Source organism: Euprymna scolopes, chromosome 41 (assembly GCF_053919585.1).
Source record: "Euprymna scolopes isolate OS-2025 chromosome 41, ASM5391958v1, whole genome shotgun sequence".
NCBI classification, from domain to species: domain Eukaryota; kingdom Metazoa; phylum Mollusca; class Cephalopoda; order Sepiida; family Sepiolidae; genus Euprymna; species Euprymna scolopes.
The window spans coordinates 12,125,635-12,151,671 of record NC_136522.1 but is presented as its reverse complement, the minus strand read 5'-3'; the positions used below and the strand labels follow the sequence as shown (position 1 = coordinate 12,151,671).

The 26,037-nt window shown below is 33.6% G+C and overlaps 1 protein-coding gene across 1 annotated transcript in view; it reads left to right on the top strand.

Annotated features, from left to right (window-relative positions):
- LOC145266352 (gamma-aminobutyric acid type B receptor subunit 2-like) overlaps positions 1-26,037 on the top strand; it is a 1,041,657-nt gene that overhangs the window by 326,783 nt on the left and 688,837 nt on the right. Inside the window, exon 4 of the mRNA XM_080121967.1 lies at positions 3,185-3,250. Within this exon, the coding sequence (XP_079978093.1) occupies positions 3,185-3,250 (66 nt within the window). The remainder of the gene's footprint in view (positions 1-3,184; positions 3,251-26,037) is intronic.

Here is a 26,037-nt window from a genome sequence, read left to right as displayed (position 1 = left end):
TCCTTATTCTAATACTTATCAGCTAACTATAAGTCCGGGTGGTTACGGTAGATAGAAGCGATTCTATAAAATTAGGATGTGATTTTTACATTTTTTTAGTAGCTTCCCATAAATATGTGTGCGCCTGAGATAAAAATAACGTGAAACTTAATCTTTCATTTTCTGTCAATAATAAAAAAAATTATTTATTTATTTATTTATTTATTACTATATTTCTTTCATGAAATCTGCATTTTAGGCACAGATAGAGAGTGGAGAAAAGCATATATAATGGTTGTAGCTAGTCGATTGTTTTTTGTAAAAGTTTGCCGGGGGGGGGGACATAGATTGAAATCCAGTCAAGCACTTGCTATGAAAATAGCAATAGAGCAGAGATATGCTCGCGACGTCTTTTCTGTGGGAAAGAGGTTAGAAGGAATAGAACAGGGCATCACCTACTAGGTTTTGAAACCGGTTTGGAACTCTATAAAGACATGATAGGGCGCGCCGAGAAGTTCCTGTCCAGATGTAGCTATAATACTCTATTTCAGGACGCACCTGCCTCTTATACAGATAGAAGATTGCATTGGCAGCCAGATAGTTACTGGAACGGTATAGTGGTATTCACTCTTAGCAATTGCATATGCACTATTATCAACATCTGTAAATGTATTATAATATTAGTCTTTGAAAGAGTATTTTTTTTTCTATTTTACAAATAAACTTACGTTTGTCAAATCTCCAGCTTTTCTTGTCATACCAATAAAAATGTGTGGCCCAAGATGGTAATAACGAGGAACTTAATCTTTAATTTTCGGTTAATAATATATCATAGATTTCTCCGTTGTTTTTTTTTTTGTTTGTTTTTTGTTTTTTGTTTTTTGTTTTTGTTTTTTTTTCTTTTTTCTTTTTTTGCTTCTCCGCTTGCCTCTCCTACTAGTCGTTATAGATAGATATAGAGAACAGTTAACGAGACTGAGGTTGGAGATAGGACAGAGGTTGAAGCTTCGTTGATAATGCGAGTTATTGGACTGCAGATTCATTTTTAAGATTCTGTCTAAGAGTGAGGGTGCTGTCTAATATTTCATCCTGTTTTTATTCCATGAGCTGATAAAACATTTAATTATTTACTAGCAGGGCCCGTGGAAATTCCACGGAATAAGAAATATATTTAGTCAACATATATGTTTGAAAAAGCTGATATTGTTTTCTGGATAGGGTTAGGGTTAGGGCAAAAAATAGTTTTTGAACAGAAAAACACGTAACTCGCAGCAAACAAAAGTGTATCAGCATTTCTATGAAAAAAGTGGCCATTATATTTTCAATATAGAACTGGCCAAAATTTGATAAATTAATAAGTACTACTAAATACTGAGGAAGTAATACTGTGTTACATACTTTAATACAAATAATAAAATCACATTGTAAGAGACAACATTTGATTTAATCCATTCAGTCTAGCACCTCCTGGCAGACAATGCTGCACATAGAAATAACTACGGGTTCCTTTCCCACGCCATTATAAAAATGAGCATCTATATATTAATACGATAGCGTTTGTGTTCTTTTGTGCGTCACGCCTACATCCAGGTCGTTTAATTGTTATATTCTTCAGTTTCTTTTTCGTAAAAAATTTTACCAAAAATTAGTCATAAGTTTTGGTTTCGTTTTCGACTATAGCTGATGGCACTTAAATCATCTATTTTTTTAGAAATAATTTTATCAAGAATTCTTCATAAGTTTTGGTTTCGGTTTCAATTCGAAGGAACTCAAGTTATATATATATATATATATATATATATATATATATATATATATATATATATATATATATATATGTATATATATATACACACACATATATATGCATATATATACATATACACACATATATATACATATATATATACATACACACACATATATATACATATATATACACACACACACATATATATGTACATACATACATATACATATATATATATATATATATATATATATATATATATATATATATATATTCATAAGTTTTTATTTCGGTTTCGATTCAAGCTAATGCACCCAAGTCATATAGATACATTTTTTTTATTTTTGAAATCGCAACTTTATAACATATAAAAATCCGTATAACATTAACTCTATAATAATATAAACCAAATCTGCAAGAATTAAAATATCATATTTAAGCGTACTTTAAGATCGGGCTTTACCGGGCGTTCGCGCTAGCTGAGATTAATACTTTTGCAGTTTTAACAAAAAAGCGACAATAATACTAGAGCGTCTCCATTTACACTGAACATCTACAGAATGACAACATTAATATATTACATATAAGTCACCTGTGGAATTTCCAAAGGTTCCGCTAGTATATCATTATTCTAATTCGAAAATGAGATTACATCAAAGGGAGTTAAGTCTCATATTCTTGTCCAAAGTTAGAAGTTTGCTTTTTAAGGCCAAATTCCACGATTTTTTTTACCTCTTACGAAGCAATTTGATTTTCAAAAATTGTACTTAACCTTTTTTTTTTCAAAGCGTAACGTCCTGATTAACTAATGAAATGAATAAGCAGAATATTATATAGATTATTGTTGTAGGGGCTTCCTCATGTAATACAGATGAACTCTTCCAAGCTCTCTGTGTGGTTAGTGTACTCCGCAGTACACGTAAGTTGAAGTTCCGCCCTTGACAATCAGTTCGACAGAAACTGGGTCATTTCGATGTCTTTTTGCTGTCGGATTGATGCAAAATGTTGTGTTGCCCTGAGAAGTCCACTCTCCCAGGCCTTGTCTCCCAGCTTTCGGGAGGAGCAAGTTTATCGCTTGTTATTTGAGGCGCTCTCATCGGAGAATGCCGAGAGGCGACGGAGCTAATCAGGCATATTTTTGTAGGGCAGGGCTTAAGTGCTCCTCTTGGAGCACTGACTCATTTTCACACCTTCCGCCATTGTGTTATCCTCTCGTGGTTAATAGAGGTAAATATCGATCAGTATAATTTCGTAGTTCGCCATCTTGGCGCTACGTACTACGATGGTTGCTGTGTTTTGTTTTCAATATATTTGACATTTTCTAACTTATTGCCGTGTCCGTGTTTTCCTTACAAGGCAACAGCAGTTATTAAGTCACTATATTGCATCAAAAGATTATCTTGTACGTTTTATTTTATTGTGTTTTATTTATTTATTTATTTATTTATTTTGCAGGAATCTGAAATTCGGATAATTATTGGAATATTCTCTTCCGATGTCGCACCAAACGTATTCTGTAATGTAAGTATAAATGCTGCAAGTTTTCCTATTCTGTGTCTCCCTACGATGGAAGCGTGAACAGTAAAGTAGTTTTTTTTTTTTTTTTCATGTGTGGAAAATCCAGCTCACCTAAGAAACGGGGCACTCTGAATCAGAACAAACATTATCATTTCCACAACCTACAAAGGTATCTACCTCATGGATCGAGGACAGATGAGACAAAGAGTAGCGTCAGCAGAGATATTACTTATTTGCACAAACTATAAAAGACGTAATGAAAAAATTAGGTACAAGATTAATTAAAAGTGTGGGGACAATGGGTGGCGTTGATCACTCTTGGTCACAAATATTTAAAATTATCTATCCTACTCTTTACAAGAACCGATACTAGAATCATCTCAGTTACAACAATACCACATTCACTCAGGAGGCTGTTTTACTTCGGATAAATCAAAATTTGAAAAAAAAAAATTTTTATATTGCATCATAAATATATACAGCAACTACACTTTGATCCCAGACAAACTAGGTTTATTTCATTTAATTGTATTCATTTACTTTACTGCTTCTAGTAACCTGCCTCCCCATGAGGGCAAATTAAGACACATTGTTAGTTTTCAATGCGAGAAAAAAAACAAAAAACAAACCCCTCGAAAAAAGGCATTTAGGATTTGATAAAAAAAAACGTTTCACTATTAAAAGAATTGATTTCATTGGTTGAAAAAAAAACTGATTAAGTGCAGGAAAACAGATACAACACTTAGCTCCTAACTAAGTACTCTTTCATTGAGTGCATCTCATTCAAATTTAGCATTGTAAATGTAGATAATATATATCAAATTTCTGGGTTTACGGCAATTTCACATGAGAGTTGATAATTTTGCATTATACGGACAATTGTTTGCATTTTCGTTGTTATTTTCAAAACGTTTCCACAGAGCTTGAAGTGAAATTTTCCGAACTCTAGAATTTGTCGCGTAAACACGGATGACATAATAATAATCTCCTCTATATCGCCATTTCCCCGCTATTTTATTTTATTTTTTCTTTCATCAAATAAACATGAAATGAGTTCACCTTGGCGTGAGATATAATCATGCCTTTTCCTCGGGATGGAAGTGCACATAAATACAAATGTCACACACACACACACACACACACACACACACACACACATATATACCCACACATTTTTTGCATAGGAGTCACCACTTATCGAGGCCCGAATGCCACTCGAGGATAAGGGTTATAGAGCGTACAGTAGTCAATGGGATAATATTCTAATCGTTAGTAATGTGAATTTAGTAAATTGGATTATTTAAGGGTGCGTTCATCAAGAATTTGTTTATGTTGGACTTGAAGACAACTAAGTTATAGTCATTATATATCGTATCATTATATATATATATATACATACATATATATATATATATATATATAATGATACGATCAATAGAAATAGTATACAAAATATAATGAAAGTAAAAATAGATAAACCCCATAATTTATTATACCATACCTGTTCACACTGAAACACTTATCACAATATTCTGTGGATCTATATTAAAAAAAAAATTGTTAAACTTTGTGACATATTTCCATTCTATGGAGGTCAGGTGCGAACGAACACCCCATAATTTTATTATACCATATTTCTTCAAACTGAAACTTAATTATCAAAGTATACTTACGCAGATAGATATGAAAAGTCTGTATTAAAGTCTGTGCCTATTTCCATTCTATGGAGTCCAGGCGCTAACGCAGACCCCACAATTTTATTATACCATCCCTATTAAAGTAAAAACATACTTATCAAAGTATTCTTATGCACATCTATATCAGAAACACTTGTAAACGTTTTTTTTTTTTAATTTTTTCATTTTGGATTTTCATACCTTATGGACCAGGCGCGAACGCCGACCCCACAATTTTAATGAACCACCGTTCTGCCAGATCAAACATACCCATTACTGTGTCTCGATACATCTTCTATCATTATATGTAATCAGTTTTTTTTTAAATAGTCAACCATATAGGAGCCTATTCGTGACCAGATACACACACACACACATTCAGCTTTATATATATATATATATATATATATATATATATATATATATATATATATATATATATATATACTAGCATTCAAGCCCGGGGTGTCACAAGTGTGTGGAGGTATATATTGAGCAAAAAGAAGCGGTCATTTTTTTAAATTTTGATCCCATTTATGACCCATTAACATTTATTGTTTAGGACTCAAATCAAGTTATTAAGTTAGATCTATGTCCAAGAAACCTATATCTAAAATTTCAAGCGTTTATACCCAAAATTGGCGGAGGTACCTGGTAGAGTTCTCAAAGTTCAAATCGTTGAACTTTGATCCTTTACAGTCATTTCTGGCCGAAAACCCATATATATATATATATATATATATATATATATATATATATATATATATATATATATATATATATATATATATATATGGGTTTTCGGCCAGAAATGGCTGTAAAGGGTTTTCGGCCAGAAATGGCTGTAAAGGATCAAAGTTCAACGATTTGAACTTTGAGAATATATATAAAAAAGTGAACGTGTCTGTCTGTCTGTCCGTGTGTCTGTGTACATTTCCCTTCGCAATAACTCTGTTAATTTTTAGTCTACAGACTCAAAATTTGATATACAGGGTTACACCTCTCCTGGGTCGACATTGTTGAATACCAGTTGCAAGTGAAGGTCCCGGACGACTGGAAACAATGCCCAGATAAGTGTATAGCACATACCCTCCCCCTATAATTCCCAAATTGTAACCCAGCGCCACCCAAGTTATCATCTGGTACTAACCAGGCTCAACGTTGCTTAACTTCGGCGATCTGACAAGAACCGATGTGTCAACGTAATTATGCCATATATATATATATATATATATAATTTTAAAATTCATATATATATATATCATTAATCATCAATCATCATATATATATATATCATCAATCATCATATATATATATATATATATATATATATATATATATATATATATATATATATATATATATATATATATATATATGAATTATAAAATGGATACAATCCGACGTTATGATGTGAAAAGGAAGCGGAAGACCGGAGGCTCGACGTTTCGCCCGAATTATGCGGGCTTTTTTCAAGAGGCGTGGTCACTGACGAGAGGATCAATGTTTTTAGTTTTATATATACTGGGGGAGTGTATGCAAATAAAACTATTATACAAATATACAAACAAAAAAAAAGAACAAATGTATATTTATTAACCAGTGTCTAGATTATTTTCCTGCAATATTATTTTAGATAAGTGGAAAGAAATATTTAAAAAATCCTTTTCTCTGTTTGATAGTGTTAGTAGAGTTGGAGATAAGAGCAGATTCCAACAGACGGCGTGTTGACCTACTATGTATATGCTTTAGGAGGGTTGCATTTTCGAAATCGAAATGATGGCCATTTTCCTTTATGTGACCGAAAAGAGCATTAAGTGTATTGTTATTCTTTATGTCTCGTTTGTGCTCATGTAATCTTTTAGCAAGGTTTCGCTGCGTCTCTCCTACGTATATCTTGCCACAATCAAAGCACGGTATGGTATAAATTCCGGCTTGTGTTAATGGTTTATTATTGTTAGTTTTAGATTTCCGAGTTAAATCTTTCATCGTTAGGGAGATTTGTACTATTTGAAAGCCGATTTTGTTAAGGTTTTTATAAATGTTATTATTTTTATTGTTAGTGGGAACAATTTGTCTTCTATTGTGTGTTAGGTTTTCTTGGGGTGGTTTTGATCTCGGTTTTGATAGATTTTTGAGGAATTTTTTTAGCGTTAAGTAGAAAGTATTGGGGATATTGCAAGTTCTTGAATGTAGTTTCTATATATTCAAATTCATCGTTTAGATATTCTTTGCTACATATTCTCATAGCTCTTAGATAAAGTCCAATTATACCTTTTTTACGTTGTCATTGTGTTGCGAGTAAAAATGTACATAATCATTCTTATTAGTTGTTTTACGATGAACTTTGAATTTTAGTTGATTATTATTTATTAATTGTATGTCTAGGAAAGATATGGAATTATTATTTTCAGTTTCGTAAGTATAATTGATGGTAGGTTCTATTTTATTAAGTTTGTTAGTGGCATTATCAATATTCGACGATTTGGGAAGAGAGAGTAGAATGTCACCTGTAATACGATGCACCCTTAGGAAATTTATATTTTAAGGGACTACTTTCAGTAAATTCTAGAAACAGGCATGCCAGGACCCCATATATATATATATATATATATATATATATATATATATATATATATATATATATATATATCTGTGTGTGTGTGTTTAACTAGTAACCACTTATAAGGGTCTGGAGGCCACTCAAGGATAAGGGCTAATGAGGGCAAGGTAGTCATTAGGACAATGTCGTAGTAATCGTTAGTAGAGGAAATTTCGTCAATTGGATTACTTTACGGGAACTGCTCATCAAAAACTTTAGGGAGAATTTGTTCATAGTGATTTAAAGTGTAAACCTATTTTTATTGAGCTTAATTAATTGTGGCAATTTTGAACAACGTTTTTGAATATATACATTTATATTATATTATATTACATTATATAATAATATATTATATTATATTACATTATATTATTTTATATTACATTATATTTTATTACATTATATTACATTATATAATAATAAATTATATTACATTATATAATAATATATTATATTATATTACATTATATTACATTATATAATAATATATTATATTACATTATATAATAATATATTATATTATATTACATTATATTATATTATATTACATTATATTATATTATATAACATTATATTATATTATATTACATTATTTTATATTATATTATATTACATTATTTTATATTATATTATATTATATTATATATTACATTATATTATATTATATAACATTATATTATATTACATTATATTATATTATATGACATTATTTTATATTATATTACATTATATTATATTATATATTACATTATATTATATTATATTACATTACATTATATTACGTTATATTATATTATATTATATGACATTATATTATATTAAATTATATTATATTATATCATATATTGCATTATATCATATTATATTACATTATATTATACTACATTATATTATATTATATTATATGACATTATATTATATTACATTATATTATATTATATTATATTATATTAAATTATATTACATTATATTATATTATATTACATTATATTATATTACATTATATTATATTACATTATATTACATTATATAATAATAAATTATATTAGATTATATAATAATATATTATATTATATTATATTATATTATATTACATTATATTATATTATATTATATTACATTATATTATATTATATTATATTCTACCTCTAAACGAATGCCAGTTCATGATGTTTGGACACGAGGGAGATGTTTTCTTCATTATTTCGTTTCGCTATCACAATCCGTTAATATAACTGTCGAAATCCGATGATGGAGAGGGCTTAGCTTAGAAACGAGTCGGACGATGTTTGCACATTAAATTGCTTTAAACGGCAATTTATTTGAAAGCAACCCACTTGTATCATACGTCGAAAATGATAGACAACGAGAACGAGTCAATTTAAAATTAACTGCTTTCTAATATCTCCCAAGCTAAGCAAAATCTAATCGTTCGCAAAGCACATATCAAAAAATTCGGAGAGAGAACCTCCCCCTTTAAATAAGGTTCTAGACGTGTAAGCCATGTTTAGTTTCAGAACAGTTTCCGACAGTTAGTTTTCTACACAAGTCTTGGAATTGGCTGGTTCTCAATAGACAGAACAGTTTCTGATGGTTAGCTGTTCTGCACAAGTCCTGGATGTGACTGGTTCTCAGTAGAAAGTTCTCAAGTTGGAATCCACAGAGCAAAAGATTCTTCCCGTGTTGATACAAAGAAAACATATGCGAAATTGCTACAGAAAAGGTTTAATATTTATGGAGCACTTCTGGTTTCTGATTGGTTGGTAGCAGAACGTGAATTAATTTGATTCGTCAGTTCGTAGTAGCATCGTTTTTTTTTGTGTTTTTTTACATAGGCATCACCACTTATCAAGGCCAAGAGGCCACTCAAGGATAAAGGTTAAAGAGTGTACAGTAGAAATTGGACAATATAGTAATCATTAGTAATGAAAATTTGCTAAATTTGATAACTAATATGGAACAGCTCATCAAGAACTTATTTACGTTAGACTTGAACACAACCATATTGTAGTCAGCCGGAAAGCAGGAAAACGGAAGACAATTCCACAGGCGTGCAGTTCTAAGAAAGAAGCTTTGTTCATGGAATCTACGTTTATGTTTAGGCACAGATAAAGAGTGGGGGGAATTATTGATAGTGTTTACAGCTAGACGAGTGTTTCTTGTGAAAGTTTGGCGAGGGGGGACCATAGATTGAAGCTCAGTCGAACACTTACCATGAAAATAACGATACATCAGAGACAAACTCGCAACATCTCATCTGTGAGACAGAGGTTGCAAGGAAGAGAAAAGGACATCTCCTACGAGGCTACGAAGTCTATTTTGAACTCTATCAAGGCAGGACAAGTCCTTTCTAGCAGCTCCTGCCCAGATGTGGCAACAGTACTCCATCCTTGGACGTACCTGGCTCTTATATAGATAGAGAATAGCATCAGCAGTGAGATATCTACCGGATCGATAGAAAGATCCCACCATTTTTCCAGCGGCCTTGGACAACAGATTTGATGTACGTGTTCCATTTAAGATCAGGAGTAATGGTCAAGCCAAGAAGCTTGTCAAAACTTAAGGCCTCCTGAAGACGAGAGCCATTCATTTCAATTGATGCCAGATGTGGATCAGAATGTTGATGATGTAAATAGAATCTCCCGACTGTGCGGGATCATACCCCCCATTATATTTGAAGATGGTCTCCTAGCGGCTTCGGCTGCAGGGAGACAGGGTAGTACACGTCAAGGATTCGTCACTTGACACTCAGCCCAACAGGTGAGGGGCCGGGAACCGGCCCAGCACCTGTTGGACTGAGGGAGAGCTACATCATGCCTGGGTAATACCTAGGAGGTCCACCCTCCCAGGCCTTGCCACCGGGCTTTCCGGTGGGGCAAGTTTATTGCTTGCTGCCTGAGGCGCCCCGACCGGAGAATGCCGACGGGGTTCCTCAGGCAATTTTTAAAATTGCAGGAGTGGCCCTCCTTTAGGGGAGCCTGCGGGGTTCCCACTTTCCAGGCCTTGTGCCAAATAATGCTGAGGTGGGCAGCATTTAAATAACTACCCCCATTATATTTGAAGATGGTCTCCTAGCGGCTTCGGCTGCAGGGAGACAGTGTAGTAGTACACGTCAAGGATCCATGCTTGACACTCAGCCCTACAGGTAAGAGGCCAGGAACCTTGGGGACTTTTGGGGCTAAATGGGAGCGGGGTTGTCATATAATGGACTTAGTCATTTTTTTTTTTTTTTTGCATGGTGCAGAACTCAAATTTAGATAAGTTAAGGCCTAAAACTGCACAGTTTGATCAATTTCACCAGGATTTGACACCCCCTGGAGACTTTTGGGGCTAAATGGGGGAGGGGTGCAAATGCTGAACTTAGTCATTATTTTATGCCTCGTCCACTGTGCACCCACAGGGGGGGCATGCATGCTTCACTTGTTTTTTTAATGATCCACACTATATATATATATATATATATATATATGTGTGTGTGTGTATATATATGTGTGTGTGTGTATATATATGTGTGTGTGCGTATATATATGTATATATGTGTATATATATGTATATATGTGTATATATATGTATATATGTATATATATGTGTATATATATGTGTATATATGTGTATATATATGCATATATATATGTACATATGTGTATATATATATGTATATATGTGTATATATATGTATATATGTATATATATGTATATATATGTATATATGTGTATATATATGTATATATATGTGTATATATATATATTTTATATATATATGCATATATATACACATATATATATATATATATATATATATATATATATATATATATACGAGCAAAAAGTTAATAAAACATGTTAAAAATACTTTGAAAAAGAGTTAAAAAAAAGGAAACACTAGATAACTGGGTAGTCCTATCCACTGTTAGCTCGTATTATAAGCTCTATCTCCTATTTGGTTTTATCGAGCTTTTACATCTGGCTGAGATAACTTTATAAATATTAATTCTTTAATATTTAAAATATACTTTAATTTTACCATCTTGGATCATTTTGGTAAATTTAATTGTAATTTTTATTTTTATTTTATCATATATATATATATATATGCATATATATATATATATATATATATATATATATATATATATATATATATATATATATATATATATATATACAAGCAGGCCATGTCGTAAAATACGGCCGGTCGTAAAATACGTCCAGTCGTAATGTACGCATAAATATTATATTTTAATTCATTCAGAACTGAGATATATGCATGCTAGTATTATTTTCTGTTTCTATACAGTCTATTTCTTGTAACTCCAAAATATTCCAGAGCTGAGATCAAAGCCCAAACATAAAGACAGCAAGCCAAGTACAATAACCATTAAGCCCGCTTGACATGTTCTCTTTAATCTGCTTACAAACCTACCTATTCTTAACATAAGGAATCTGTCACGTGCACGATTTGCGCATGCGAATTCTATGAAACAGTTGACAAACAGATAAAATTCCGATGACCCCCCTCCTCCCCCAACGTTACAAATTTTCCATTTTGTCGCCTTAGCAGCTCCTTTTCCCCTCGTCTGAATACCCTACATACCAAATTTCACGCCTGTAGATTAAAAATCTGTAGAGTATATAGGTTGAGAAGTATCCTCAGCACACACATTGTCACTTTTATAGATATATTAATATATACATATATATATATATATATATATATATATATATATATATATATATATATGCATATATATATATGAATGGAAATGTATAAAAAAGAATACAAAAAGTATAAAAGCTTATAACTTTTCTGTATTCGTTTTCAATTGGTGACGTGTAGGAATACAAAATAATATTATGAAAAAAAATTTTAAAAACTTTTTTATAAGTACATAATTTTCGACCGATCCTTCAGTCTTCATCGGTATATATATATACATATATATATATGTGTGTGTGTGTGTGTGTGCGCGCGCGCGTGTGTGTGTGCATGCGTGTGGCGCGTGCGTGTAATGTGCAAACCGCAAAAAAGTAGAGTTAATTAAAAATGCTCGCTAGATTTATAAAATATAATTAAACATCTTTCTAAAATCCTATATAATTAAAAATGGTATTCGTAAAACCGCAACTATAGTGTGGCCTGCCAGCATATCCCCCGGCTGTCTTGTGAAGCAGGAAGTTAAAACCTTTGAAAAATACCGAATTGAAATCCGTCGCCGGAAGGCGAACAAAATTCAAAGATAACACCTAAAACAACATGGCTGCCGGTGAGGAGTCTTTCTGCCCGGGGGGCTTTTGTAAAATATGCGTAGCTACCAAATTTCTATTCAGTTTTCCGTTTTCTGGAGGGTTGAAGATTTGGGTCACTTCTCTGCATTTATCAATATGGTATGTGAATTTCTCTCTCTCTCTCTCTCTCTCTCTCTCTCTCTCTCTCTCTCTTTCTCTTCATTTCTCTCTCTCCTTCTTTCTTCCCCATTAATACTCACTTTAAAACTCATTATAAATGTATTTCAACCCGACAGGGCCTTTTCAAACGAGTAAGCTGATTAATAATTATCGCCGACTTTAGACTGAGAAAAGTCAACAGAAAAGGCCTAATTCCCCTTCACGACAATGTCCCACCGCACGTTGCTAAACTGACCCTGCAAAAGTTGAATGATGTGGATACGAAACTGTGCCACATCCGCCATACTCTCAAAATCTCTCACCTACAGACTACACCCTTTTCAAGCATTTCTACAACTTTCTGCGTTGAAAAATGCTTTCAAACCCAAAGCGATTTAAAAAAAAAAAAAAAAAAACATTCAGTGGCTTCATCGCCGTCAGAACGCAACGGAGGGGAACCGTATTTTACTTTTCGCGAATCGTCGAATATTTGAGACGGATTGTAACATTCTAAATGAAACCATGGTAATGTTGGTTGGTTTGTTGCTTTTTTACGGCATATCAACCCTTTTCAGGTTATTTAATGCCGAAACCACACACACACACACACACACACACACGCATATGTGTGTGTGCGTTTGTGTGCGTGTGTGTGCGTGTGTGCGTGTGTATATGTGTATGTATGTGCGCGCGTGTGTGTACACACCAGTCCTCAACTCCAACTCTTGTCACAAACTATTTGTACCAAGATGGCCATCAAGACAGATCCCCACCCTCCCTATAGTCCAGACCTTGCTCTCCGTGGCCTTTAGTTATTCCATAATCTCCAGAAAACCTTCGAGGTCGTCGGTATGAGACAATTGAGGAGATGAAAGAGGCTGTGACGAGGGGCATTGACACGGGCACACAAGAGGACTTCCAGAAGTTGTTGGAACGTTAGAGCAAGTGTATTGCAGCCGGAGGAGATTACTTCAAAGGAGACTAGATTTTCACGTGTACGCTATCAATAAAAGTGTCCACACGATAAATGTCGTATATATTTGCGCATGCGTGCAAGAGAATTTTAAGTCGGTCAAGTTGTAATTTCTTCCTTTTTTAGCCCCTTAGCAACTATTTTTACCAGTTTAAGACCCTTAAAAACAGTCCACAAAAAATTAAATTATTTGGTTCGCTATTCTGACCTTTCCGCTAGGAGATGCAGTTTTTTTGGTTTTGTTTTTTTTTAAATAGACAGACACATTAGACAGACAGTGTGAGTCTTATAAATTATTAGACTAGATTAAATAGGTTAAAAGTTAAAGAATAAATTTGGGGGCAAGTCCAGAGTTTAACCTATTAAAATAATGAAAAATAAAGAAAGCATAATGATATATATATCGGTCACGTAACAAAAATATCATATTACAAAAATCACGTAAATTGGTAAAGTATTTTTTTAACTAAGAAAATAACATTTTAAAAGGAAGCGGGAACGAAGTATCTTCATTCGTTATAGTTACTAAATAAAAAGAGACAACTCAATTCGAACTACGTAGATCAAAATCAGACGTGTAATAGCCATGATTTACTATTAAAATCGCTTAAAATCGTAAAAAAGGGGATTTCCATTTATTAAAAAACTACCTGATCGTGAATGTTTGGAATATGACTAAAAATTTTTTGGAATATGACAAAGAAATTTTGTCATATTGCAAAAAATTTTCTGTACCAACGATTTTTATAATTTAAACGCTAGAAGTTTTTTAAGTTAAAAGTTGTAAATATTTTATTTTATTTAGATGAAAGTGTAGAAAGTATTTACAAAAAAGCTTGTTAAAGAAATGTTTCTATAAATACTTCAATTTTTTAAAAAAATAAATTGTTCTTATAATCTATCACAAGACATTGTTTTGATTCAATATTTATTGTTTATAATCCAGGTTTTCGAATGGCTTATTATTATTGTTGTTGTTGTTGTTGTTGTTGTTGTTGTCGTTGTCGTTGTCGTTGTTGTTGTTGTTGTTGTTGTTGTTGTTGTTGTTGTTGTTGTTTGTATGGCACAAAACAAAAAAAAGTATGAAAACATTTTTACAAGTGTGACTGCATAATACAAACTTGATGTTAACTTCTACACGTCTTATTACACACACACACACACACACACACACACACATATACATATATATATATATATAGTAATTTATAAAATATATATGGCGATTAAGCTACACTGAATATTCTGCGTTTCATCCAACTATAGGATTCGTCAGGCTTATGCGCGAATTCTGTCGTTGCTTCTTGTTTTTATACATGTTGAGGATTAATAGTTGGATGAAACGCAGAATATTCAGTGTAGCTTAATCGCCATATATATTTTATAAATTACTAACTAGCTCTACCTACGTATTGAGCACTTTTGAAGTAAATACTTAAAGTTTACGCATAAATCTATACTTTCGTATAGTAAATTTATGTGAATAAATGAAATAGTTATATATATATATATATATATATATATATATATATATATAGAGAGAGAGAGAGAGAGAAAGAGAAAGAGACAGACAGACAGATAGACAGACAGATAAAAAACGGAACAAACCAAGTTAGGTGTTCATCAACGTTTCATCTTTATTACAAGACTTCCTCTGGATGAATGCAAGTAAGAAAACATAACACCAGTGCAAATATTGTAAAATATATTTTTGATGTTAATAAATATATGACCCTGATCAATTTTAGAAACGGAAAAATTCGTTGGAAATTTGTTAAAAAGTGGGGGGGGGGGCAAGCGTTGTGAAAGAGAGTAAGATTTTTTTTATATAAGGATATATTTAAAAAAGATATGATGCACTTCATATTCTTTCCGGAACAAATATGTCCGTTATAATTTAGATATAGATGCGTTTTCTATAGCGTGAGAAAGTTAACCTGCATATAAAATTAATTATGTGCTTTTAATAGGAGTTTGCTTATTAATGGCGATGCATCATAGAAACCGCCACATTGTTTAATTGTGCTTGGATTTGTGATGAGCGCTGATTCAAGAAGTCTCCGTCGCGGTTTATTTAACATGAAGTAACAATTTTTGCTTGTTTTAAGTTAAACGTATGATTATGCTGCAATGAATGGGGGAATAATGCATTCAGAGAAGCAGTTTTCAATGCAGGCAAACACACTGTTCCAAAATTGCCGCCATATATGCGTTGGTGAACCCCAACGCAGATTAGAGAACAGGCCCAATGAACATAAAAGAACAAGCTAAAAAAAAAAAAAAAACAGGTTTAATGAACATAAGAAATAGAAACAACAATTCCAATGTTTGTCGGTGTCGGTGGTCGAGGAGGGAAGGTGCGACGGCGTCTCTTTGTGTAGTGTTAAATTCTCTCGAGATCCAGCTCAACTCTCTGATTTTCTGGCGCGAACATTCGCTTATATTGGAAGGTGATAGGGTAGGTAGGTTATTCCCTAGACCCAATCACCAATCCGCACACGATTTCGGGGAACTCCCGATCCAATGCGTGTGTGCTAGTGAATATGCGACTGGTCACAAGTTTTAGTTCCCACGACAATTTGTGACAATTTGTGACAATTTGTGTATGTGTGAGGACACTTCTCAACCTATACATTCAACGAATTTTTGATCTACAGACTTGAAAATTAGTATATCGGGTATTCAGACACGTGGAAAAGTTTTAATCGGTTTTCATTCGGGGGAAAAGGGCTATTCAGGGGTCAAAACTGAAAAATTGGTACGTAGAGGGGGGGGGTCATCGGATTTTTATCTGTTTGTCAACTGTTCCACAGATGTGCTTGCGTGCATGGTTTCTATTTCAGATTCCTTATGTTAAGAATAAGTAGACTTGATGAAGTCTCGAAATAAAGACGAAACGTTGATGAACACATAACTCGGTTTGTTCCTTTTTTTTCCTTTTTATTTCTCTTTCCTTCTTATTTCTCTTTCCTTTTTATTTCTCTCTCTCTCTCTCTCTCTCTCTATATATATATATATATATATATATATATACATATATATATATATATATTCTACTATTATATAAATCTCTTTTTGCGTGTATGTGTGTGTGTCTGTGTGTGCGTGTGTGTGCGTGTGTGTGACTTAGTTCATTTCTCATAGGTTCAGAAACGGCTCAGCTTATCTTTTCCAAATTTTACACAAAGGTAATTTATATGTCTGGCAGTGTTCTTAGGGATGCTTGTACAGAAATTCATCTGATAAGTATCGAAAATTGAAAAAATCCAATCTTAAAATTAGTCTTTCTTATTATAGATAAAAAAGAAGAATTTTTACAGGGAATTTTCATACTTTACACGGGCAAGGGAGATCATACAATCTTAGCAATGATTTCTTCTGAAGAAAAAGAATTATTGACATCTTGAGATATAGCTCAGTTGTAGAGTACTCGACTACAGATCGAATGATTCCTTGTCAAGTTCACACATTTGTTTTAATTTTTTTCTTATTAATGAGTTCAATCTATATATCTATAAAAGTGAACGTTTCTTGTGTCTGTCTGTCTGCGTGTCTGTGTACATTTCCCTACGCAATAACTCTGTCAATTTTAGTCTACAGACTCGAAATTTGATATACAGGGTACTGAGATTTGGGAAAATTTGGCTGTTAAGGGGTCAAAGTTCAACGATTTGACCTTTGAGAACTCTACCAAACTCCTCCGACAGTTTGGGGTCTAAACACTTGAAATTTTATATATATATATGTTCCTTGGACATGGGTCTAACTAAATAACTCGACTTGAATCCAAAACAATAAATTTTAAGGTGTCATAATAGAGTTCAAATCTTTAAAAATTGACCTTTTTTTTGTTGTTTTTTTTTTTGAGGGGGGGGGGCTCAGCATACACCTTCAAACACCCGGGCAACGCTGGGCACCCACGCTAGTTTACGATAAAAGAATATGCACGATTTAAAATCGCCGCAAATCATTTTTTCGTTTGCATACTTTAAAACTAAACATTGATTAGAAGTGACTTTTCTAGAACATTCATCGTCAAACTCAAATATTAGTTGACGTGATAAAGTAAACAAACACAGACGAAAGTCGATGAGCGACATTATCATTATTGTGTTTTATTTTTTATTTTATTTATTTATTTATTTTATTTATTTATTTGTTTGTTTTGCTAATTAGTCTGCGGGGGAAATACTCCAGGTAATATATAATAATCAATAGAGGAGTGATTACATCTGCACAAATTGCAATATCCTTTTTAAATGTATTATACGACCGGGCAACGCCGAGCGTTCAGCTAGTGTAAGAAAGAAAGAAATATAGATAGATAGATAGATAGATAGATTAAAGGAAAATTTAAAAGAAAATTAAATAAATGAAAAGTTGATTAAATATAGAGATAGATAAAGAATAGCAAATAGTTTTCGTTTTTGATCGAAGACCTAAGTTCAAATTCGAAAAATTAAACGCTATCATTTGCAAAAGTGATTGATTGGAAAGACGAAGGTCAATTAGTAAGAAATGAAGAATTGATATTATATTAATTCAGCCAATCAATAAAGCCTGCGCATTGAATGCTCCTGTTTGCATGGGGAAAATGATGTCGGGTTTCTGAGATGATGAAAAACGAAAAAAATATTACAAAATCTCGCGTAGGCATCACTTGCCACGTGATTTAAACGAGATGTGCAGTTGAGCGTAGAATGAGTATCGGAAATGCATTTAATTTATCGTTTAGATAATTTCTTCAAAGCCCACCTAAGTGTAATCAGCTTTAATATTAATTGTTTGAAATTGATTAATTTTCAATGGATCTCTGTATGAGGATTATATATATATATATATATATATATATATATATATATATATATATTAGTCCTCACGCGAAAGACCAGGACACAAAATGTTTTAAATAATAATAGAATAACAAAGACTTTAGCTGGCGAGGACTACTATTGAGCGTAACCAGTTATACAGTCCTTTTTAAATTTTCATCTCTATTTTTCTCGTTATGTACTGAATATTTATTAATGAAACCTATATGAAATATGTTCTTTATTAAATTTTAAAGATTTTCTATTCTGAAAGAAGTTTTAAAAATTTAAACTAAAAAAGTTATTTTAAAGTTTTTGTCACAAAAAATTAGATTTCTCATTATTCAGACCTGTATTACAAAGAGGAAGTTGCAAAAAATGAGTTGCGGTGTGAGGAGAAATACAAAATGAAACAGAGAGAATATTCAGACCTCAAAAAATACAAATAGGGGGTTTCAAAAATGAGTTATGGTGTGAGGAGAAATACAAACTGAAATAGAGAGAAGGAGAGTTTTAAAATATAATCTTAAAAAGATAACATACAAGTTAGAAAAGCATTTCATCCGAGGAATAAAAATTGTTAAACAAAATGTTTTTACTATAGGCTTTAAAAATAAAGGTACAAGATTCAATTTGAAATTTATTTATCTTCAAAGTGCCCTTTTATAAATTTTACAAAGTAAGGTATAAAAATTTAATTTAAATTGAATAAAAAAATTACCTTGGATTTATTTTATGTAATGTACATTCTGCTGTACTTAAAAAAAATCATTGAAATTTTTATATCTATATCATTAATTTTTAGATGAAAGGTAATGTTTTTAAATTGAAACAAAATAACGTGCTTGAGAGACCAGACATTTTGTCTCGCCTGGCCGGTGGTCAAAAGAGCAGAGATACTTCCAATTGCCATCCCTATGCTCTTTTGAAAACTGGCCAGTCGAGACAAAATGTCTCTCAAGCACCTTATAACGAAAACCGAAAGACGAGATAGATAAAAAAATATAAAAAGGGAATAAAAAAATAGGTTAAGATATGGAAAAATAAAAACCTGTGAGGAAATGATCGTTCAAGAACCTTACTTATCTAGCAATTAATGATATAGATATAAAATTTTCAATGATTAATCAATGATTAAAAAACAAACATTTTCACCTGGTAAAAAGATAAGACCACTTTAATAAAATCGGTTAGTTTGGAAAAACCGAATACGAAAAGCTTTCTATCTTACTAAAAGCAACTTGTTAGTGGATAAAAAAAACCCATCTTACTAAATTATAAATAGCAAAAGGGAAACCATTATCAGACTTTGAGAGAGGAAGGGTCTTTGAGCTTAATAGGGGTGGACTCTCCCATAGATCCATTGCAAACGAAGTGAATCGTAGCAAAATGGTCATCACAAAATTTTTAAGAAATCCAGATCAATATGGGCACAAAAAGAGTCCAGGTCAACCAAAAAAAATAACCCCATCACTGGATCGCCGTATCAGAAGAAGTTGAAAAAAACTCCAGTATGAGCTCAACTCGATTGAAAAGCCAAACAGCAGCAGAATGTAGTCCTAAAACCACCAGAAGACATCTGAAAATGAAGGGTTTCAATCATTTAAAGCGACTGCAGAAACCACGTCTTCTTGAACAGCACAAAACAAACCGATTTAAATATGTCGCCAAATACCAGATTTGGGATGAAGAGAAGTGGGAAAATGTAATTTTCTCCGATGAGAAAAAGTTTAATCTAGATGGTCCAGATGGATTTCAACACTATTGGCATGATAAAAATTTGCCCAAAGAGACTTTTTCAACTCGGCATAGTGGAGGACGGTCTTTAATGATCTGGAGTGCTTTCTCGTCAGCTGGGACCCTAAAGTTGCAAGTAGTGAAAGGCCAGCAAACATCATTGAAGTACATTTCAATGCTTGAAAATGCTTCTATCAGGACTGAAGGTCCACGTCTGTGTGGAGGGAATTGGATTTTCCAGCAAGACAACGCTGCGATACACACTTCTCGACAAGCACGAGAATACTTTTCTTCAAATAATATAGAATTGTTAGATCATCCAGCATGTTTTCCGGACCTCAATCCCATTGAAAATCTTTGGGGATCGATGGCAAAAGAAGTGTTCAAGGATGGAACCCAGTATGATTCGATAAAGGAACTTTCTAATTCAGTTTTCAGTACATGAGATAAAATTCCTTCGCAACTGCTAAAAAAAACTTAGTCATAAGCATGCCAAAGAGAATTTTTGAAGTAATTCGTAATGGAGGCTATACTAAATACTGAGACCCTTTTTAGTAATTTATAATTGCCTTTTGTTAGATAAATTATCAGAGGTCTTATCATTTTGACCAGGTAAAAATATTTGTTTTTTAAAAAACAATTATTATATCAGGGTTAAGGTTTCCAATGAAGCAGATTTCATTTTTTTCCATCATATTTTCCCTTTTGGCAATGGTTTCAACCATTTGTTTGATTAAAAATTCGATAATATGCGTAAACGCTTACTTTCTTAAGTGGTCTTATGATTTTGACCAGGACTGTATATACATATATATAATGACTAAATTGTAAAAGAAACCGAAAAAAAAAATGCTTAATATGTTTTTATTATCGTTTTTTTTTTTTGTGGGGTATGCTTAGTTACGCGTGTTTCCACTTCCAGAATGGAATTAACGAAATGTTTCTTTAGTCTGTAAACTATGAGGAAATTATCGGATCGTTAATTCGATTCTGGTAGTGGAAGTATGTGTAACTAAGCAGACTAAAAAGCGATAAGTAACACACACACACACACACACACACACATACATATATCTTGTTTACAGAAGGTTTTAGATGAGACAAGTCATTGGTGCCGTCGGTTTAAAAAAAATAAAGTTGTGTTTGTCTACACTTGCTAAATGATTTTTTTTTTTTTTTTGGCAATAATTCATATCAGTTTGAAAAAAAAATCGACTGATGTTAGTCCCCTGCTACGAAATGGGAATAGAGGCATGTGATCGAGAACAAAAAAGTTTTTTTTAATATTTGCGATTAACGTAAGTGTGTGCGTTTAATAAAAAATTGGTCTTTAAATGAACCAGAAGCTAAATCAATCACCGATATCAAAATCGAAATAAAAAAAATTGATTGTTTGTTTTAATTTAAGTAAGCACCGGTAAAACAAATTTCCAAGTAAATAATACAATGTACAAAGTAAAATATATAAAATAAACGATATTTTTTACGACTTGCACCAGTGCAGTATAAACACCACCACCACTCCATGTTAAGAACGGTTTTCGGAATAGACACCCCCAACTCCCCATGTTAAGAACGGCTTTCAATGAGGAGATTGGGGTGTTTATAACACGCTGAGGTACGTCGGAAAAATTTACCGAATAAATTTTTAACCCTTTTTTTTACATGGAGGTCATCTCTTATCAAGGCCCGGAAGCCACTCGGGGATAACGGTTATTGCGCGTACAGTAATCAATGGAATAGTATCGTAGTAATCGTTAGTATTGGAGATTTGATAAAGTGTCTTACTTAAGGGGACGATTCATCAGGAATTTGTTTATGTTGGACTTAAAGACATCCAGGTTGTAGTCAGGTGGGAAACAGGCAAACGGAAGAGAGTTCCACTGGCGTGCACGTCTAAGAAAGAAGCTTTGTTCATGGAATCTACGTTTGGATTTAGGCACAGATAAAGAGTGGGATAAATTACTGACTGTGCTTTCAGCTAGACGGGTGTTTTTCGTGAAAGATTGGAGAGGGGGGACCAGAGATTGAAGCTCGGCCGATCACTTGCCATGGAAATAACGATAAAACAAAGACAGACTGGCAACGTCTCTTTTATGGGAGAGAGGTTGCAGAGAAGAGAAAAGGGCATCCCCCACTAAGCCACGAAGTCTATTTTGTACTTTGTCAAGGCAGGATAGGCTGTTTTTAGCAGCTCCAGCCCAGATGTGGCAGCAGTACTCCATCCTTGGACGTACCTGGCTTGTATATAGAGTATCAGTAATGAGATATCGTCTGGAGTGGTAGAAGGATCCCACCATTTTTCCAGCGACCTTGGCAACAGTATTGATGTACGTGTTCTACTTCAGATCAGGAGTAAAGGTCAAAACCAGAAGCTTGTCAAAACTTGGAGCCTCTCCAAGACGAGAGCCATCCATTTCAATTGATGCCAGATGGGAATTAGAACGTTGATGATGTAAAGATAGGAGCCTGTTTTAATACGCTTATAGAATTAAACATTTTTAAAAAATATGTTAAAAAAAACCAAGACAACCCTCTAACCGATTCTCTTATGTGGTAGTCATTCCGAGACGTTGTAAATTTATGTATTCGAGAGGTTAACGATTCACGCGTACGCTTATGTTGAAATCGTTTAGAAAGTTTTGTTGAATAGTCGGGGTACATCTCAGACAAGATGTTGATCAAAACATTTACCTTTCGGTTGTAATGACGACACGAAGACAAACAGTTACAAAATATAGATGGGGATTCTTTATTCCTCAGCGAGCCGATTGATGATGTCAGGGATTCAAACTTTTCGACTACATCGCCTACTCTTCTACCCTTCGTTTCTAAGGGCATCAACTTCATTCTCTGACCCTCTCTCTCTCTCTCTCCCTCTCCCTCTCTGGCTGTGACTCTCTCTTATTCTAACTTCGAACCCCATCTCAATATATTGATAATCTCCTTTATTTATGACGTCAGAGCGTGGCTTTTCCACGTGAATAAATTTCACGTAGATTTTACATATGTCTGTCCAAACACACTTTTGGCAAACAAATTTTAATTGTTTAATATCTAACCTATTTTTAGTTTATAACATCGCATTGTTCTTTCTTTTAACTGACATACTTAATAGCCAGTTATTTCTAAAAGAATGGACAATCGCTCTTTTTCTGACATAAATAATATTTAGTTATTTCTAAAAGTATTTACAATCGACTGCATTCCTAGGATGTCAGTTTTCCATTATCTTTTAACTCTTGCCTACAGGGTTCGATTCTAGCATTTTCCTAATAACATTTTCATTTACCTAGTCTGCTTCTTACTTACTTGAGAAGGGGGCAGCCCTTCTTATGTAACAGTTTTAACGCGATATACAAACAAACACACATACATACATTCACACTAACAGACATCTTTCCTTTATATAATAAATGTGCTGAGTGTTTATACGTCGGTCATTTATCGCCTTTGTCTGACGTTGATTCTCTTCTCTGTTTAATACAATCGAAAAAAACTGATTTCCCGAAGGAAAGACACAAAGAAACGTCTGCTGAGAGTTTCCATGTGTGGGTTTATTTTTTAAAAATTTACTTAAGAAATAGAACGATGAAAGTTTGGGTAGCTATTTACTTCTCAAACGAACTTCTAACTTAATGAAATGAGTGATGCGCACGGAGAGAGGCTCGAGGTAACATTTTCACATTAATTTTTACATAATTGGCGATGTCTTGTCCTTATAGCTTCCACTAAAAAACTGATCTGGAAACCTTTTTACTTCTTTCAAAAACGTGACGTCATTCGTCATCGTTCATCTCTGTTTTATCTATCTGCTTCAACTTTAAGTCATTAATCATTTATTAACGCCTAAGCATAATTTTAATTTTACGGATCTGTGTTATCTTGAACTAACTGTAACGATTGCCAAAATTCAGATTAGATATAAAGACATTTGCAAGGTGTTTTCAATAAATTTCCAAACTTTTTATGTACAGGCATTTAAAATTGTCGGTGACTCTTGAAAATTCAGTATGTTATTGCTATACATCTTATGAGACGCGTGACTAATTTTTGTGATTTCAGGTTCAAATAAACAGCTACAGCAGGAATTGGAATACACCCTACTAAAGCCTGATTGTAACTGCTGGTGAATTACAAAAATGCAGTCTGGGCGAGAGAAAAATGATATGCTATAAAAAAAATTTTAACTGTGAAAAAATGCCACAGAAAAGTGTGGAATGCTTCAGATTGCCTTTGGACCATCTTGCATGAATCGAGCATCAGTTTTTGAGTGGCATAAGGGATGCGGGGAGTGAGTGAGAGATGTTGCGAGGTCTGCGAGCAGTAAGAAAGTCAGAACATCAGAGTTGATTGGCCAAATAAAGAATTTCATGGATAAGGACCGTCGCGTGTCTATAAATACTATAAGTGCACAGTTTGATGTCAGTGTGGGAACTGTACACACAATTATTCGCGAGGAAATGAGGATGCGGAATATATGCACAAAGTTTGTCCCAAGGGTGCTTCATCGTTGTCACAGACTATTTGATCAAGATGGGCATCAAGACAGTTCCTCAGCCTCCCTATAGTCCAGACCTTGTTCCCTGTGACTTTTGATCATTCCCTAAGCTCAAGGCTGCCGTTATGAGATAACTGAGGAGATGAAAGATGATGTGACAGAAGGTCATTGACACGATCACATAAGAGAACTAACTACCATGGGGCCTTCCAGAAGATGTTTGAACGGTACAATTAGTGCATCACAGCCGGAGGAGATTACTTCAAAAAGGACTAAAGTTTCATGTGTTTGCTATCATCAAAAAAAAATCTGGAAACTTATTCAAGGCATCTTATAAATTGTAAGATGTCTAATACGTACTCTTAAGTCTCTGTTTTTGTTGTTGTTGTTGTTGTTGTTGTTGCTGCTGTTGTTTCTTCGTCAGCCAGCTTCCTCTGTAAGTCAAGTTTTCTGAATCTGCAATGCGAACTAGACATTCAAATATCGATTTTTGTTCGCTGACGATTGATTTTGGCTTAACGATTATCGATCTGCCTCTTATGCTGACCGAACATGGAAACTTTCAAAATGCGGAGATAAAACGCGATGCCGGAATTATGGCTGCAGATGGCGTGATTCCCCGCTTGTCTTGGGGTTGCTTAAACGGATTTCAAATGCTACACATAACAAGTTCGAACAACTTCATCATAGACCAGGAAATAAAAAACAATGCGCATACTTCCACCCCCTCACATCAACACACATACGCACACACACACACACACACACACACATCAACACACACACACACACTTATATCAGTTGGTTTCAATTAAAAACAGGGCAATGTTGGCACTTGATTTGGCTGCCCGATACCCAGCGTGTGGCATAAACACGCTGACACACCGGTTCCCGCTGGATCACCGAAGTTAAGCAACGTTGAACCTAGTCAGTACTAAATGGGTGACCATTTAGGACTTTCAGGTGATGTATGTGCTCTCCGCTTGTCTCGGCATTGTTTCCAGTCGTCCTGGTCATCTTCTTGCCACTGGACTCAAACAGTGCCGACTTAGGAGAGCTGTGGTTGGGGATTGCGCAACCCTTGCCTCATAGTTACACGCGCTAC